Source organism: Trachurus japonicus, chromosome 21 (genome assembly GCF_045865225.1).
Source record: "Trachurus japonicus isolate A0001 chromosome 21, Traja_1.0".
Lineage (NCBI taxonomy): Eukaryota > Metazoa > Chordata > Actinopteri > Carangiformes > Carangidae > Trachurus > Trachurus japonicus.
The window spans coordinates 26,391,132-26,406,538 of record NC_140927.1 but is presented as its reverse complement, the minus strand read 5'-3'; the positions used below and the strand labels follow the sequence as shown (position 1 = coordinate 26,406,538).

The window sequence follows — 15,407 nt, the reverse complement described above, 5'->3', positions numbered from 1 at the left end:
AATATAGTTTATGCATTTACCCAGACAGTGCTCTGTTTTGTAGATGCAGCAACTTTAATGAAACCACAACCGCCATCACTCTCGGGTGATGAGAGGAGTTCCTTTCAACTTAACTGAGAAATCAGCCCCACCTCCAAGAATAAACTCCACTACCAAGAAAAGACTCTGAGAGGAAATGAACTTAAATCAACCCAGAAATGTGATTCAGCTCTGACAAATTAAGAAAAGTTGACCTGCTGACCAGACCTGTGGCCAACTGCTCCAGATCCAGAGATGCTTCAGAGTTTCATATTGAAAGTGGATTTTATGTTGGTGTGTGTTCCTGAGGCCATTAAACATGATGGATGAATTTCTTCCTCTTTAAAGATTTAAACAAGAATATTATGCTGCGTTCCAGTCAGGCCTTTGAACCCGTAAGTTACGACTTCAAGTCACGACTTACGACTTTGTAGCGTTCCAGGCAACCCGAAACTCGTGTTTTTCTAACCTGTTACCCATGAAAGTGCACTATAATGGCAGTCGAAGTCGTAACTACCGACCCGTGAACTTGTACCAGATCAAACTGGTATGAGTTCACAGGTTGCCTGGAACGCACCATTAAATCCTGTTTTTTTGTTTGTTTGTTTTCTTACAGTACAGGTGGGGGTTACCAATGGTTACCAATTGTACATTCCAGTTACAAGTCAGGAACACATTGGAAAAACAAGCTATTGTTGTTCTTAGCAATTGTTTGCTAATCCCAGCTGATAACAACACACAACATGTTTGTTTGCACATGGAAGCCCCATAACATGTAGAAGTTGTACAATACTGTTGGTGCAACTAATCTAATGACAAGAACAAGACTAAGTAGCTGATAGACAGCGTGGTGATGTGTGATGTGCAGCTTTTACTCACTGTTGATGCATGGAGCGGCCATCTTGGATTGTGAGCTCAGGTGTAGGCTACTGAAGTTCCTCCAGGTGGGCTTTTGGTGATGTTTCTGATCACGTAGCCGACCGGGAGCTCGGAAAATCTGACTCATGAGATCAAAAGGTTTTTGCAGAGTTAACATTATCTGCAGTCTTAGCTACCAACCTCCAATGATCAGTCTCCAATGATTAAAGCGCTGTTATGGAAAACACCGTAATCCTTTAGTTTAAGTCATGCAATCAAAGGTTTTTACAGAAATAAATGACATATATTTTTAGCTTTAGTGGTGTTTAGTCATGTGGATCGTTTTCGTTAAATGATCCAGAGTCTTTAAAAGTATCACAAGGCACATGGGACATTTCTTCTTCTTTGTATCTTTCATAAAATGTATTTCCAATAAAAACTGCTGCCTGTGGAGTTTCCAACAATCCCAGTCTTTTCCAGTATACTGGTGTGGTGGCAGAAACGGGCTGATATGTAAAAGCAGTTTAAAAAGGGGCAAGGGAATGAAAAAAAAATACACAAAGAAGAGGCAGAACTAAGAAAAAGGGAGGGAAAATAAGGAAAACAGAAGGGACAAGAGGAAAACTATCGAGCCAAGCCATCTTTCAGTCTCTCTGTTTCTAGGTAGGCCAAGTCTTCAAGTTTCTCAGTAAGACTGTGCCTGACTCCATGAACATAACTTTGTGAACCAGAGGAATATTTATGGTTATTTATGGCGAACAGCTTCGATTTGGAGTCATGTGTTTTGTATTTGAATCTTACAAAGGTTTTCATTATTTTTTATCATTGGGTTCGAATGGAAACATTTCACCACTACATATCTGCTGACTCCAGATATTGATCGTGCACCAAACACCGAGTGCTGCAGGGAATAAGGCCTGGGACCTCAAGCTGAGATTTCACCTGCTGTGGTTGTGGTTGGCCTGCCAAATAGAGGGTCAGGGCCAAAGGTCACTTTGTACTTTGGAAATATTGACGTGAATGTGTTTCAAAGACGTATGAGAAAGTCAACAAAATAACGAGCTGCTAAGCAAGAAGCGGAAACATTTTGCGCCAATGGCTTCAAATGAAATAGCTGGGAAACCAAAACATTAATGGAGCATTGAATGATATTTTCATCTGAATTCGTCATGTTTCTTTTGAAATGGAAAATTGAATTTGAAAAGAATAATAGAGAAAGATGTTGGTATAAGTGTGTATTTATATCAGTTGTAAAATCTCTAATATAAAGCTATAAGTTTTGATATTGCTACGTTAGCAACAGCTTGAAATAACTTCAATACAAATTCATGCACCATATAGTGGCTCCAACACCACATTTTTATCGTTTTCATTTCAAGAAATAGGCTATTGTGGGGATCATTCTGAGTTTAAAGAAACTATTTGTAAGTTTTGCTATTGCTACATAGCTAATTAGCATTAACGGCTGTTTACTAGCAGTCTCAGATTCTATCTTTACACACCTGTGCATCATACTACTGTATGTTTCCAATACAGTATATAAAGGTATTTTTAATTAGAGTAAAATGAACATATTATATGATTTGTAGGGGGTGGGTGGGGGGGATTTTTAAGGAGCTAGTTTTGGTGCACCACTAACATTAGCATTACGGCTGTTTACTAACAGGCTAGAGGGAAATTCAATTCTGTCAGACTTTATTTTTTACACACTTATACACCAAACTATGTTTACAACAAAATATTGAATATTATTTTAATTTAAAGAAACATATTTTAAAGTCAAAACTACACAGCTAACTCTTTACATGCCAGTCAACATCAAACTTCAGCACTGTCTCCAGAGGTGAACACTGAACAGCAACCTTCTCCCGTTTTGCCTCAATTTCTCCAACTTCTAGTTTTCTACTTAAAGGGATAGTTCAACATTTTGGCAAATTGGCCCATTGCCATAATCGCTATAGTCATAGCAGTAGGTTCATTACCTTTAATTGTAGGTGTAAGTAAATTTTCAGTACGGCGGAGCGCAGCAGCTGGCTGCTCAGAGCTACGCTATGGAGGCTAACGGAATTTCTTGGTTTCCCTCATTAAACTCATCAAATTCAACATCCCAAAACTCCACAGCGCTTTTGTAGACAAGTTGTGACCTGCACAACCACCACGCTATGAGATAATGACGTAACGATACGAAACGGAGCCGTTTTCGAGGTAAATACAGGGTAAATACGGAGACTGCTTGCTGAAAAACTGTCCCTGAACGCAACGTGCATCAACGGTTTTGTATGAATTTACCTCGAAAACGGCTCCGTTTCGTATCGTTCCGTCATTATCTCATAGCGTGGTGGTTGTGCAGGTCACAACTTGTCTACAAAAGCGCTGTGGAGTTTTGGGATTTTGTATTTGATGAGTTTAATGAGGGAAACCAAGAAATTCCGTTAGCCTCCATAGTGTAGCTCTGAGCAGCCAGCTGCTGCGCTCCGCTGTACTAAAAATAGCTTACACCTACAATTAAAGGTAACGAACCTACTGCTATGACTATAGCGATTATGGCAATGGGCCAATTTGCCAAAATGTTGAACTATCCCTTTAAGTTAGCATGCAGTTAGTAATAGGCTATCCCTGGTCTTTCTCATCACTTCCCGATAGTGACTCAGTCTGTGTAGCCTCTAATCTGCCATGAAGACGTGGCACTTCTCAGCCAGGGGGCCGATTATTATAACCTCCTGTCTTCAAAACACAACTGGTTAGGCAAGAAACCACATTTAGTGACAGAGAAAACTTACAAATACTTAAATTTGGTCTATGATTCATGCATAACCCTCAGAGTAAAGCAATTTGGAAATAAATTGTAATAATTTATGTTTAAGAAACAACTCTTTGTATGAGTAGAAGGGTCAAACATGAGGAAAAAGATGCTAATTGAGCCAGTATATCCTTGAAAAATGCAAATCCATCTGCATGATTCACAACCATTACATTATTTGTTCGTGTGAGTTTATTGCATAGCTATTTCTGGACCTTCAAAGAACAATGACAGCTGATCAAAATGACTTTCAGGCTTTGCGGATGTGAACATGGTGAGGCTCATTGTGATATATAAAAAAGAGTTGCATGTGGTGGTGGTTCTTCAGGCCAGTTTCATGAAAAACAGTGTGTCTGGCTGAAACGCTGCAGCTTTACTGGAGCAGGAGCTCTGAGGGGGCCAGGTGCTGCTTTGCAAGTGATATTAGTGGCTGCTGGATGGGAAAACTGTGTTTTTCGTGTGACTGGTCCAGCTGCAGTGTTGTTGAGGAGGCTCAGAAGCACGGGTGCTTTCAAAATCCCAACCCAAGTTTTCTACAATAAATCACATATTTACTGCATTTCACACTAAAGAGGGAACTCTATGGGGAGATTTTTGCAGCTTTATTCACATAAAACCACAAACCACAGATGAGAGGAGGAAGAAGAAGAGGATGGTGATGAAGAAGAGAGTCCGGGGTGGTTAAAAAGTTAAAGGTTAATTCAGTCTATAAAGCGGCATCAGCACATGGACAGAGGGGAATGGAAAAAGAGATTGGTGAGGGCAGATTGCTGCGTCACCTAGGTCCACACAGTGAGTCATTGCCTGTAGATAAGTCGGTGCGTTTTATGAATGACATCTGGTGACTCAAAGCTGGAGGGGGGCTTCCTGTCTAAACGGAAAATGACATAGCTTCGACGGCCTGCATCAGAGGATGGATGAGCAGATTACAACCACACACTAAGTATGTGTACAATAGAGAAACCCCATCTTCAATCACACCACACGCTCGTGTTACAAAACAACGACAGCCCATTTGCAGTGTGACTCCTGTGGTGATGTGTGATGTGGATGCACGGCAAAGTCTGATCGATCCATACACTTTGAAGTTCTCCCTCCTAAAAGCACCGTGTTCACAGAAACAATGTCCAGGCTGTTATTACCCAATAAAACTCTGGCAGGGGGAGAGCGTTTTCCACTGTGCCCAGATCAGCAAGAACAGGATTTAAAGTTCTGAATGCTGATCTCTCCCCACTAACCGCTTCCCCAGTGATGGAGATGGAAAACATCTCTGGTTTTAAGTCACCATCGGGATGCCCACAAGACCGACGCGAGGGAGTCGGGAACTGCTCTGCAGTGGTGAAAGAAATATGTTAACAACACTTTCTGAAAAGTGCACGCAAACATTAAACATCCTGTCTGAGTACAGCGACGCATTCAGGTTGATAACAACCTTTATTGTGGCATCTGCTGATAGGTGAGCAGCATGATTGTTTATTTATAGTGTCACTTTACCCAATTCTCTACTGAGATTGTATTATATATGTGTATATAAACAAGTGGTTCTCAACCTGTAGCACAAGTAGGTTGATTTACAAAACAGAAAAAGTGGAAACATGAAGAACATAAGTCATGTTTTTAGACGTTTTAAAACAAAATGATCTTTCAAAAAACAATGAAAAACTACTTCTACTGCCTTAATCATGTCATGTATCGAGGCCTATCACTGCGATCAGCCAGTGAGAAGAACTTTTATGTTGTTAAGCCTGATCAATATACTGGTTGGCTATCAATAAATGATCCGTCTCCTTAAACAGTTAAGAAAAATTGAGTTTCCTTTAATGTTCAATCATTATCATAATTTGGCCTCTATTGTTTTGTTGTTTGAGATTTATAAGTGAGTTGCTGTGATTTGGAGAAGGTTGGAAACAACTGTTGTACCTTATCTGCACGCTTGATGATGTGTAGCTAGACCAATGTAAATATTAGATAAACATTTGGTGTCAGGAACCAAGAAGATCCAAACTTACTGGTAATTATGCTCTCAACAGCCTTTTTTTTGCAACTTTATTATCATATAGACGACAGGATGAAGTAGCATTAAGCACAGAGTCCTCACACGTGTCATCCATGTGTCCTGTGCATGTGGGCGACACATGCACAGGACACTTTAACTCATACTTCCTCATCAGAGTGTCAGGATCAGCTCTTAATGTTGACATTTTAAATCATGAAGATGTTTCACAGCGAGACGGCGGAGTCATGTGATTCTCTGACAACGACTTAAATGGGAGTAATGTGTCACGGCAGCTCTGGCTCAGGGGCCCTTTGACCTCGTGGGCCCCTAGAGGCCGGCACACAGCAGCGTCACTCAAAAGAAGGTTCAAGTTTTCAAGTTCCTGGTGAGCGTCTGTAAACTATGGAGCCACGTTGTTGAGGAAATTCCTGTTTCTTTGAGTCAGTTTTGTAATTAACTTAATTTTCATATCACTACACAGCTGCTTAAGACTGTAGTGAAGCCCTGTTTTTCTATATTATAATAGGAAAGTTAAGTTAAGTTTTGTTTACCCATTGAACTCTTTCAGTCCAGACTTCTAATGTGGCCTCAAATGCAGCATTTAGTGAATAAAAACATATGTTAAACAAGAAATTAATCTTTTTTTTCCCACAAATAACTATTCCCAAGGTCAAAAATAAACTTGTCGTCTGACATGTCTGGCAGTTTAATGCATGCGGGTGAGTTTGAGTTTAATGTAAAACACTGCATTACTTTCCAGGAATAACAATTTTTTTTTTAAATAGATAAAGCACCTGAATCTTTTGGAGGTCAACACATGTGATTCAAGTCACCAGAGACAGACGTAGTGCATTTAATACTCTTTATTCATTATTTCCTCTTCAAACACATTTTCCTGATGTACAAGTACATTTCCATTCAAAGGAAAAACTCAAGTGAGGTAAAAGTGCTGAAAAATGAAATAGTATAATGGTTGTAACCATCAAAAGTCACTGTCACAATCACAAAGCTGACAAAAAAGCTCTTTTGCATTAACTATTTCAAAAAAATATATATAGTGCCACAAATTTCATTATTTTTCCCCACTTTTTTGAACTTGTATATCCACAGGCATCCCTTCATACACACATGCAAACGAGCACACACACCTCCACGCATTAACGTAAACACAAATCTGCTGCAAAAAAAGAAACAACAACAACAACAAAAGGATTTCACAACTCTTCATAAGGAAACTGCAGGAGAGCTCTCCGTCACAGTCCTATGGTGTAAGACTTGTACTTCAGACAAGCGCGACCACTAAGTATCTACTCCACAGCTTCCTCTGCACCCCCTCCTCCAGAAAACATTACATCTACAGGTGTCAAAGAGAAACTAAAACACACTGTGCTAATTGACACAACACCCCAAACAAGTGGGGGCGACCAAAAGGGGCGGGGTGGGCGAGAAGCAACAGGATTAATAGCAAAGACAAGTTTACAGCAGAAAAATAAGTAGGGGGGGTTCAGAAAATTTTAAAAAAGAAAAGCAAATTACACTCCATCCTCTTTCTTCTTCCACATTGTCCTTCACAAAAAAGTTTTTACATCCAAATACAAAACATCTAACCCTGACGACAGAAGAGATTTAGTTGGAGCCCTGCTGCATCCCCCTCTCATCCAGAGAGGGAGGGTAAAGCTTTCTTTAACAGGAACACAGTGTCAGTCGACAGGGAGAAAAAAAAAAAGAAAAGGAAAAAAAAAAAGCCACAATAACCGTAAACACGTAACACATACACAGACACACACACACACACTCACGACTCAGAGGATTTACATTCTGGGCAACGTTCACCATTTGTTGCGTTTCTTTTTTTGACCTTCGATTGTGAAAAAGCCCCAAGACAGAAACTGTCACGATCAGGCTCAGCAGACTTCAACCTGCCGCTGCTGGTTCTGAATGTAGCTCCGAGCTCTGATAACAATCAATAGATCTTCACTCAGAGAAAACGAATTAAACTGAGGAATGATTGAGAGATTCTGGGCTGCCAATATTTTTTTTTTCCCTTCCTGTCCCACCCCCCGGCTTTTAAACTATGCGAAGATCATTTTAGGCTCAAGTGTGCGGCGATAAATCCATCTGTTAGCACCAACCTGGGAGGGGACTGTCCACCGAGTGATTAGTCGCTCTCAGAGCTTCTGGACGCACAGATAAAAAAACAAAACACATAACAAAAAAAATAAACCAGCACCGCCACTGTCAGGCCTGAGCAAGCTGAAGTCTGCTGGCTGCCTCCACCTTCAGGTATCGTCTACCCTAATAACAAGAACCTTAAGTCTGGGTAAGAAGAGGAGAGTCAGAGTTACAATTAACAGAGAGAACAAGAGACACACACACACACACACACACACACAGGATGAAGGTGAGTGTTGGGAGGTGATGTCTCAATGTCAGGGGGAGATTAAACCAATTCACCCTCCCAAAAAAAGAGAAAAAAAAAAAAAACACAACACAAAAGGGACAAAACGAAGCCCGCAAAAACACAGTATGTCCCTGAGAACCAGCTCAACTCCCTCCGCAATTGACAACATTAGCTTATTTACATTCCTCTCAGGTGGCTGGGTTTGTAGGAGTATAACAAGGCCTTTTTAAAGTGCTTCTGTTAGTACGAGTGGGGGGGGGGGGGGTCTCTGCGGAGCGACCTCCAGCTACTGTGCCATGGTGCGGCTCGTCAGTGCACTTCAGGTATTGCTTTGGTTTTGGGATGGGGACAGGGCTGTCAGCAAAACACAAAATTTAGCCAGGTTTTGCAGTGCTTGGCGGTCCATTAAATTAAGGGCGTAAATATACAACATCTGTTTCAACAATCAGAATGAGTCAAAAGTTGGATTTCAAAAGGCATTGATGTGAGACTGTAGTCAACGTGGCTGCCAGTGACAGCAAGGCCTATAGTTGTAGGAAAAGACAAAAAGGACAGGAATAAAACAAAAAATGGCTGAGAAGACCAACAGGAATGACTAGACAAGGGTTTCACAGAGAAGTGTGGTTTGCGACTGAAACAAGGGGGAAAAAAACTCTGAAAAATAAAAAATTAATACTCAAAATTTCAAATTCAAACCAAAAATGAACCAGTTTTCAAAAATACAATGATGAGGTTTGTATCATAATTAAGTTTCACAGGTTTTAAAGGGGGCCCTGATGATTTCCATTTTAAAAAAAAAACCCTTTTAAAAAGCGACATCACTCTGAAAAAGTGAAAAGGCACTTGAGTGCTTCGGTTGCTGGTTGTAAAGCAGACTTTGGTCCGGAGTGAGAAACAGTGTGTGGCGCCTCACATGTTGTTAAAAAAGACTATGGGCAGTTCCCATTTCAAAGCTCAGCAGCTGAGCCAGCACATCGTGCCCCGAACGAACGACCGACCCCCCCTCTGCCCCCACAACCCCCCCCCCCCCCCCCCCCCCCCCCCCCGCTACCCCCCAGGCATGACCTGTCAGAGAGGACGCCGGGCTGACCTTCCTCTCCTCTCGCTGTGTTCTCCGAGCAGCCGTGAGCCGTGAGGCGGCCAGATAAGAGACGCTCCTGGTTATCTGGGAGAAACACGAGCGGGAGCAGCAGCAGCGGCGGCGACGCAAGTGAGCAGGAAGAAGGGAAGGCTTCTGAGGAAGTGAGGGGTGACACACACACACACACACAGATACACAGCAGCTGCCACTTATATAAGAAGTTTAAGAACAACTTTCTCCCCTCAAACCCCTGATATGATGTTGTCAGAAACAGGGAGGAGGAGGAGATGACAGGTTTAAGTTTGCCCATCTGCTTGGAACGGCCCACTGTAAAACGTCCAAAATTCACAGGTAATAATAATAGGCTTGGCTTGAAATAGAAAATTCATGGGGTTGGGAGTTGGTGTCAGGGTGGAGGGAGGGGGCGAGGGGGGAGGGAAGTGGGGCAACTCCGTCACAGCTGGTGCGAGGGGGGCCTTGCGGTTGAAGAGTCCATGATAAATCAATATCCTAGTCCAAAAGGGGAGAGGTATCTGGAGCAGACATGCTGGCGTTTCTCTTTACATACCAGGCAGCGGACTCTGAGGGGTCTGTCTGTCCTCGGCATGACCACAAAAGGGGGTTTGAACACTAACACGGTCCCGGCGGGCCACGAGAAAGGAGAGAACAGGAAGTGATTCACGCTCCCAACACATGTAAGGGCTGCAGGACGACGGCTACGACTGCTGCTGCTGCTGCTGTTCCCTGCTCTGAAGGTACCTCCCCTGGGAGAAAAATAAAAAAAAGGGAGGATAATTATAGTCGGCCATGTAGTTAAGGGAGTCAGAGTCTCGAGCTGCGTCAGAGGAGGATCCCGTTTCAGAGCCTGCGATGGCTGTGGATGTCTCTCTGTGTGTGTGAGTGAGTGAGGGGACGACCCACCGCCATGTGCTGCTCCTTTTAAGGGAAGGGACAGCCAGCGAGTCAGTCGTGTCGCTCCAGGATTCCCAGCCAGCTCTCGCTCCACATTTCTGTCAGCTCGCCCGTGTTCACTCTGACCTGTCAGCCAACCTCCCACAACAATAATAATAATAATAGTAATAGCCAGAGGATTGTGACATCTGGAGGTTGCTGGTGGTGGCTTTGGAAGTGACTTAAAAAAAACAAACAAAAAAAACAGGGGGGGAAAAGAAAAAACTCCTCAGACACACAGGAGTCCGTCTATCTGAGGCAGAGAAACTGTCTCACTGCAGATTTCCACTCAAAGCCGCCGCCGCCGCCGGTCTCGACTGTACAGAAAGTACAGGGCTGGGTGAACTGAATGAAAGGGGGGAGAGGGGTGGGGGCTCGGGGCTCGTCCGTTACTGAGATTCACAGTGGAAATAAAAAAGAAAAAACAAAACAAAAGAAAAAACACATTTTCTCTTTACAAATCACAGGCACTGCCGGCGTATTAGGGAGAGCACTAATGTTTGTTTCACAATCAATTAAAACAAATTGGTTCCTCTCACTTCCCCTTCACTTGTGATGTGACCAGAGGTTTTCAATACACCACCTCTCTTCCCTCCTTAGTGACCTAAACATTTTTAACACCAGTGCTTTTTTTTTTCTTCCATTGGGCTGAAATCCTTTACACTACCCCTCCCCCAATAACAACATTTTCAATATTTTCTGGATTTTTTTTCTGCCTTTTCATACATTTTATAATTTTTTTTTTTTAAATCACAGGAGAAAACCAAATTCAAGGCTATAATATTTTCTTACTCCCTTCATTCAAAAACAGCCCATAATTAAACTAGTGAGGGGGGTAAACCTGGAGGTTAAGGCACAAAAACACAACTCCATTAAGAATAAAGTTGATAAACAGGAAAAACAACCAAACATGAGAAAAAAGAAAGAAAAGAAATCTGAATAACACTTAAAAATATCACTTTCTATTCAATGACCTAGACACCTCTGTAGATAAGGAATGAGAAAGGATCGCAAAAAACAAAGCAAACACTTGTCCATTTTAACATAATTGTGCCTTGAGAGGAACATAGCATTTATTGCCTCTATAATAAACTTTTTTTTAAGGGAGTTTTTTTTATGCCTCGTCTCTTCTCAAAAGCAGCAGCAGCAGCGGCGCCCTCTTCTACATCCGTCCTTCCACTTGATTTGTTTTTTTGTTTCCTCAGTTACATGGCAGCCATGTGGGAATGTTCTGGTTCGCCACATAGTAGTTGCTGAAGTTGTGGTCTCGGACGTACGGCGCCGGCTGGTAGTAGCAGGTGACGCAGGACGCGTCCGGGATGGCGTTCTGCTCCATCAGCACCCGGAAGGCCATCACCGAGATGAGCTGGAGGGTCTGCCGCCGCTCGTGGCCCATGAGGCACACCGTGCTCTCGTTGACCACTCGCCGCAGGATCATGAGGTAGTCGTACTTGCTCTTCTCCTCGCCGATGAAGTGGCTCTGGAGGTAGGCCTCCACCTTGCGCTGCTGCTCGGTGATGTCCGGGAAGTCGATGAAGAAGCGCGAACACATGTACCGCTCCAGGCCCTTGAACTCCTCCTCGCTGGCGGGCCGGAAGTCCCGCACCAGCAGGTTGCAGTACTTCAGCAGGCCGCCGCCCCGGATCTCCTCCGGCCGCTTGGTGGCGATGAGCTTGTCCCGCAGGTGGCTCAGCGCCTCGTCGAAGGCCCCGAACATGCTCTCCCCGCACACGGTGGGGTGGAACGCCTGCGACATGGGCGTCTGCGCCAGCTCGTAGTAGGAGAGCATCGAGTCCAGCACAATCTGAAAGGAGTCCACGCTGAACTCAAACTGCCGGCGTATCGAGTCCACAAACTTCAGCTCCACGTTGCGACCGTTGTTGTTGGAGAGGGAGATGAGGCTCCAGCGGTCCAGCTCTGTGTTGACCTTGACCAGCTTCTGGACGTACGCCTCCTTCAGAGTCATAGGGGTGAGTTTCTCTTTGTTGACCCCCTCGGGCAGAAAGTCCAGCAGGGTTCCCAGCACCACGTCCTTAATGAGCCTGAACTCTGCCTCGTGCGGGAGGTCCACCCTGAAGATGATGTCCAGGTCCTTATAGCTCCAGCCTATATCCTGGACGAGCACGTGGCTGGCCGTGGAGCCATTCAGGCGAACGTCCTTCACTCTGATGCCGCTCGTCTCCAGGCGGGAGCGAACCCACGCCACAATGTCTTTCAGTCGCACCTCCAGAGTGGGGAAGTTTCCCCGTCCGTGAACAGGCACGACCTCTGTCAGGACTTCGTTCAGCCGGCTCACCTGCTCCCAGGTCAGGACACTGACGGAGCAGCTCTTTGATTCCTCCTTATTTTCCATCTTCTCACAAGGTTCAGATAAACTACAACAGTAGAAGAGAAAAGAGACGACTGTTGAGTCATGTTGAACAAAACCCACAACATCAACATGTTTTAAACACATTTTCTCCCACATGAATACAAAATACTGAAGCTGATTAAACATAATTGCAACATTGAATCTGGGCTGTGTCAACTATCAATTTGTCATTAATCATTTAGTCGTTTGGTCGATTTAACTTCCTAACATTAAGACATTCCCAGAGCTCAAGGAGACGTTTGATGTTTTGTCTTGATTGATAAACAGTCCCAAAGATGTTAAAAGAATTATAACATCACAGAAATTGACATGTAGGTGTTTAAAGGGATAGTTCAACATTTTGGCAAATTCGCCTGTTGCCATAATCCCTATAGTCATGGGGTAGATTCATTACCTTTAATTATTGGTGCATGCTGTTTTGAGATCCACGGGGCAGAGACATGAGCTACTCAATGAACACAATGGAGGTGAACAGTTCCTCATCAAACTAATCAAATATACAATCCAACAACTCGACAGACATGGCTGCTGGGTAGAGTAATTTCAAAAGCGCAAGTAGTTCGGAGTATTTGCTTCGTGTGTCTTAATGTTACATAATTATACATGATTATCTCATAGCGTGGTGAATGTGCAGGTCACAATTTGTCCACCAGAGCCTTTTGGAGTTGTTGGATTGTGTATTGATGAGTTTGATGAGGGACAGAGGACCTGTACCATTCACCTCCATTGTGTTCACTAAACAGCTCACGTCTCTGCTCCATGGATCTCAAAACAGCATGCACTGATAATTAAAGGCAATAACCCTACTGCTATGACTATAAGGATTATGACAATAGGCGAATTTGCCAAAATGTTAAACTATCCCTTTAACGGTTGCAGTATAATCACAAAACTGATATCATACCAATCACAAATAAGTGTAATAAATTTACAGGGGGAAAAAATAGTATTGCCAGCGTAAAAATATCTCTTGAAACAGCGATAGCATCAGGAGTCTCTATTCAGCACGAGCGGGGCAGAATGTGTGAGCACGAGACAACCTGCTCGCGCCACCAACACAGAAACGGGCAGAGCGCGTGAGGCTTCTAGAACAGTTAACAGCACACCGCGCGAGCCCCTGGCTTTTATTCCAGAACCGCTGAGACACATAGTGCACGAACGCCGGCAGTTTTCCTACGTAAATAAGCCACAAACCCGAGTTTAACACGACAACACAAACACACACACATTTTCACCAAACCACAAGCTCCTGTACTCTCGTACTCATTTGCCCCAGCTGATTAATCAATCAATTTACCCGTGATGGGCATGAATATTTGCTGTTATTACCCCTAAAACGATGTTACTCCGTGCTAACCGTTCCTACAACTGTTTCTTACGTACGTTACGTAGATAACGTTACATTTAAACTCGGTTATCAATCCATATGGCGTTGAATCCTTCGGTAAAAAAAGTCAGCAAAGTAGCGTCGGTAAGTTAAACATATTACGAAGGAAGTTAAAACAATCGTTTATTTAAGTTATGCCAACTGATATGACGCGTTTGAATCACGCATTCGGCTTTGGTCAACTTCAAATTTAGCTAAAACTAACTTAAATAACCACATAACGTTAAACGTTACTTTCCTAACTACGGAGCAAAAATAAAGCACGGTTTTTACCCTGGACAGAAATGGTTACAATTGTGAATGAAAAGCAGAACATACGTTTCCAACGGTGAGCTCTGAAAGCATTCAAAGTCCGAAAATGAAGACGTTAACTTGGCATTCGTGCAGACGCCTCCACATAATCCACTGCCTGAGAGAGAAGACACACAGACACCAGTAAAAAGCCCAAGTGTTTAAACCATTCGCTCTGCGGAGGAGGACACGCCTGCTTTATACAGCCGAAGTACGACCCACCGACAACCGCTGCGGAGCCGTGACATAATACAGTCCCTCTCTCTCTCTGCGTAGAGTAACTGCTTTCATGTTTTTAAAAAGCACAACACGAACACCTTATCGGATTCAAACACTCGCTGTAAAAACACACATACGGATATATTTTACCTGAAAAAATCAAATTTGCACCGTCAACGGTTCAGGGTAGAGGCAATATCGCTGAGTTTGACTGTACCAATGCGCCGAGCAGAGCGTCTGATTGGTCGACGAGGTTTTTTGCGTTGCTTGGTAACGAGGAGCGTCTCCTGGCAGCCAACGTTCTCTGTGACTGGACTGGAGCTGTTCAAAAGCAGCAGTTATAAAACATCCAACGTCCACGGAGACACGACAGCCCAACTGTTTTTTTTCCTTTTTCTTTTCTGTTGCTAAATTTAAACTGTCCTATTATTATATACTCTTGGTTTTGTTTCCGCCAAATTTCCATAAATCATATTTAAAAAAAAAAAAATCATAGGCCTATTCCATATAAATAATTTTTACTTTTGGAAACATCTCAAATGTGAATACTTGCCAGTGTAGCATATTTTTAGTTATCACAATACATGCAAAATGTCAGAAGGCAGTGAATCATTTTTATTTCAAGTTTCCGAGCAAAAACAGCAGTGTAAGTCTTGCTTATTGCTAGAAATGCTGATCCAATTAGAAAATATCAAAATACTGTACACAATCTTACATTTATAAACATATTATTTTAAACCTAGCAGAGCTACTCTCTTAGTATGTGGATGTGGGGTTTCAGGGTCTGTCTGTCTGTGTCTCTATCTATCTATCTATCTATCTATCTATCTATCTATCTATCTATCTATCTATCTATCTATCTAGGCTTTATGGGTTACGATGGAGGACTTACCAGAACAGATGCTGTAGCTGTGCCAGTGAAAAATCCTCCCGGGAGATATGAACCAGCTGAAAAATGTATTCATACCAGGGAGACTCTCCTCCCATTTCTGTGGAAGAAGTTAATTTCATTGCAACACATAACTAACACTCTG

The 15,407-nt window shown here is 43.0% G+C and overlaps 1 protein-coding gene across 3 annotated transcripts; it reads right to left on the bottom strand.

The window, feature by feature from the left end:
* Window positions 1-6,520: 6,520 nt before the first annotated feature.
* On the bottom strand, window positions 6,521-14,632 carry tent5c (terminal nucleotidyltransferase 5C). 3 transcript variants are annotated; one of them, XM_085764674.1, is made up of 3 exons: window positions 14,524-14,557; window positions 14,182-14,272; window positions 6,521-12,480 (listed from the first exon to the last, which is right to left on the bottom strand). In XM_085764674.1, exon 3 carries the CDS (start codon window positions 12,456-12,458, stop codon window positions 11,307-11,309), a length of 1,152 nt encoding a protein of 383 aa, XP_085620800.1. In that variant the 5' UTR covers window positions 12,459-12,480; window positions 14,182-14,272; window positions 14,524-14,557; the 3' UTR covers window positions 6,521-11,306. The 3 variants fall into 3 exon arrangements, with proteins under 3 accessions (XP_085620800.1, XP_085620801.1, XP_085620799.1); XM_085764675.1 differs by lacking the exon at window positions 14,182-14,272 and having other exon boundaries at window positions 14,524-14,632; XM_085764673.1 differs by lacking the exon at window positions 14,524-14,557 and having other exon boundaries at window positions 14,182-14,322.
* Between the last annotated feature and the right edge of the window lie 775 nt (window positions 14,633-15,407).

Coding starts and splice junctions, on each gene's coding strand:
- tent5c (XM_085764675.1), bottom strand. CDS start 12,458: ATGGAAAATAAGGAGGAATCAAAGAGCTGCTCCGTCAGTGTCCTGACC.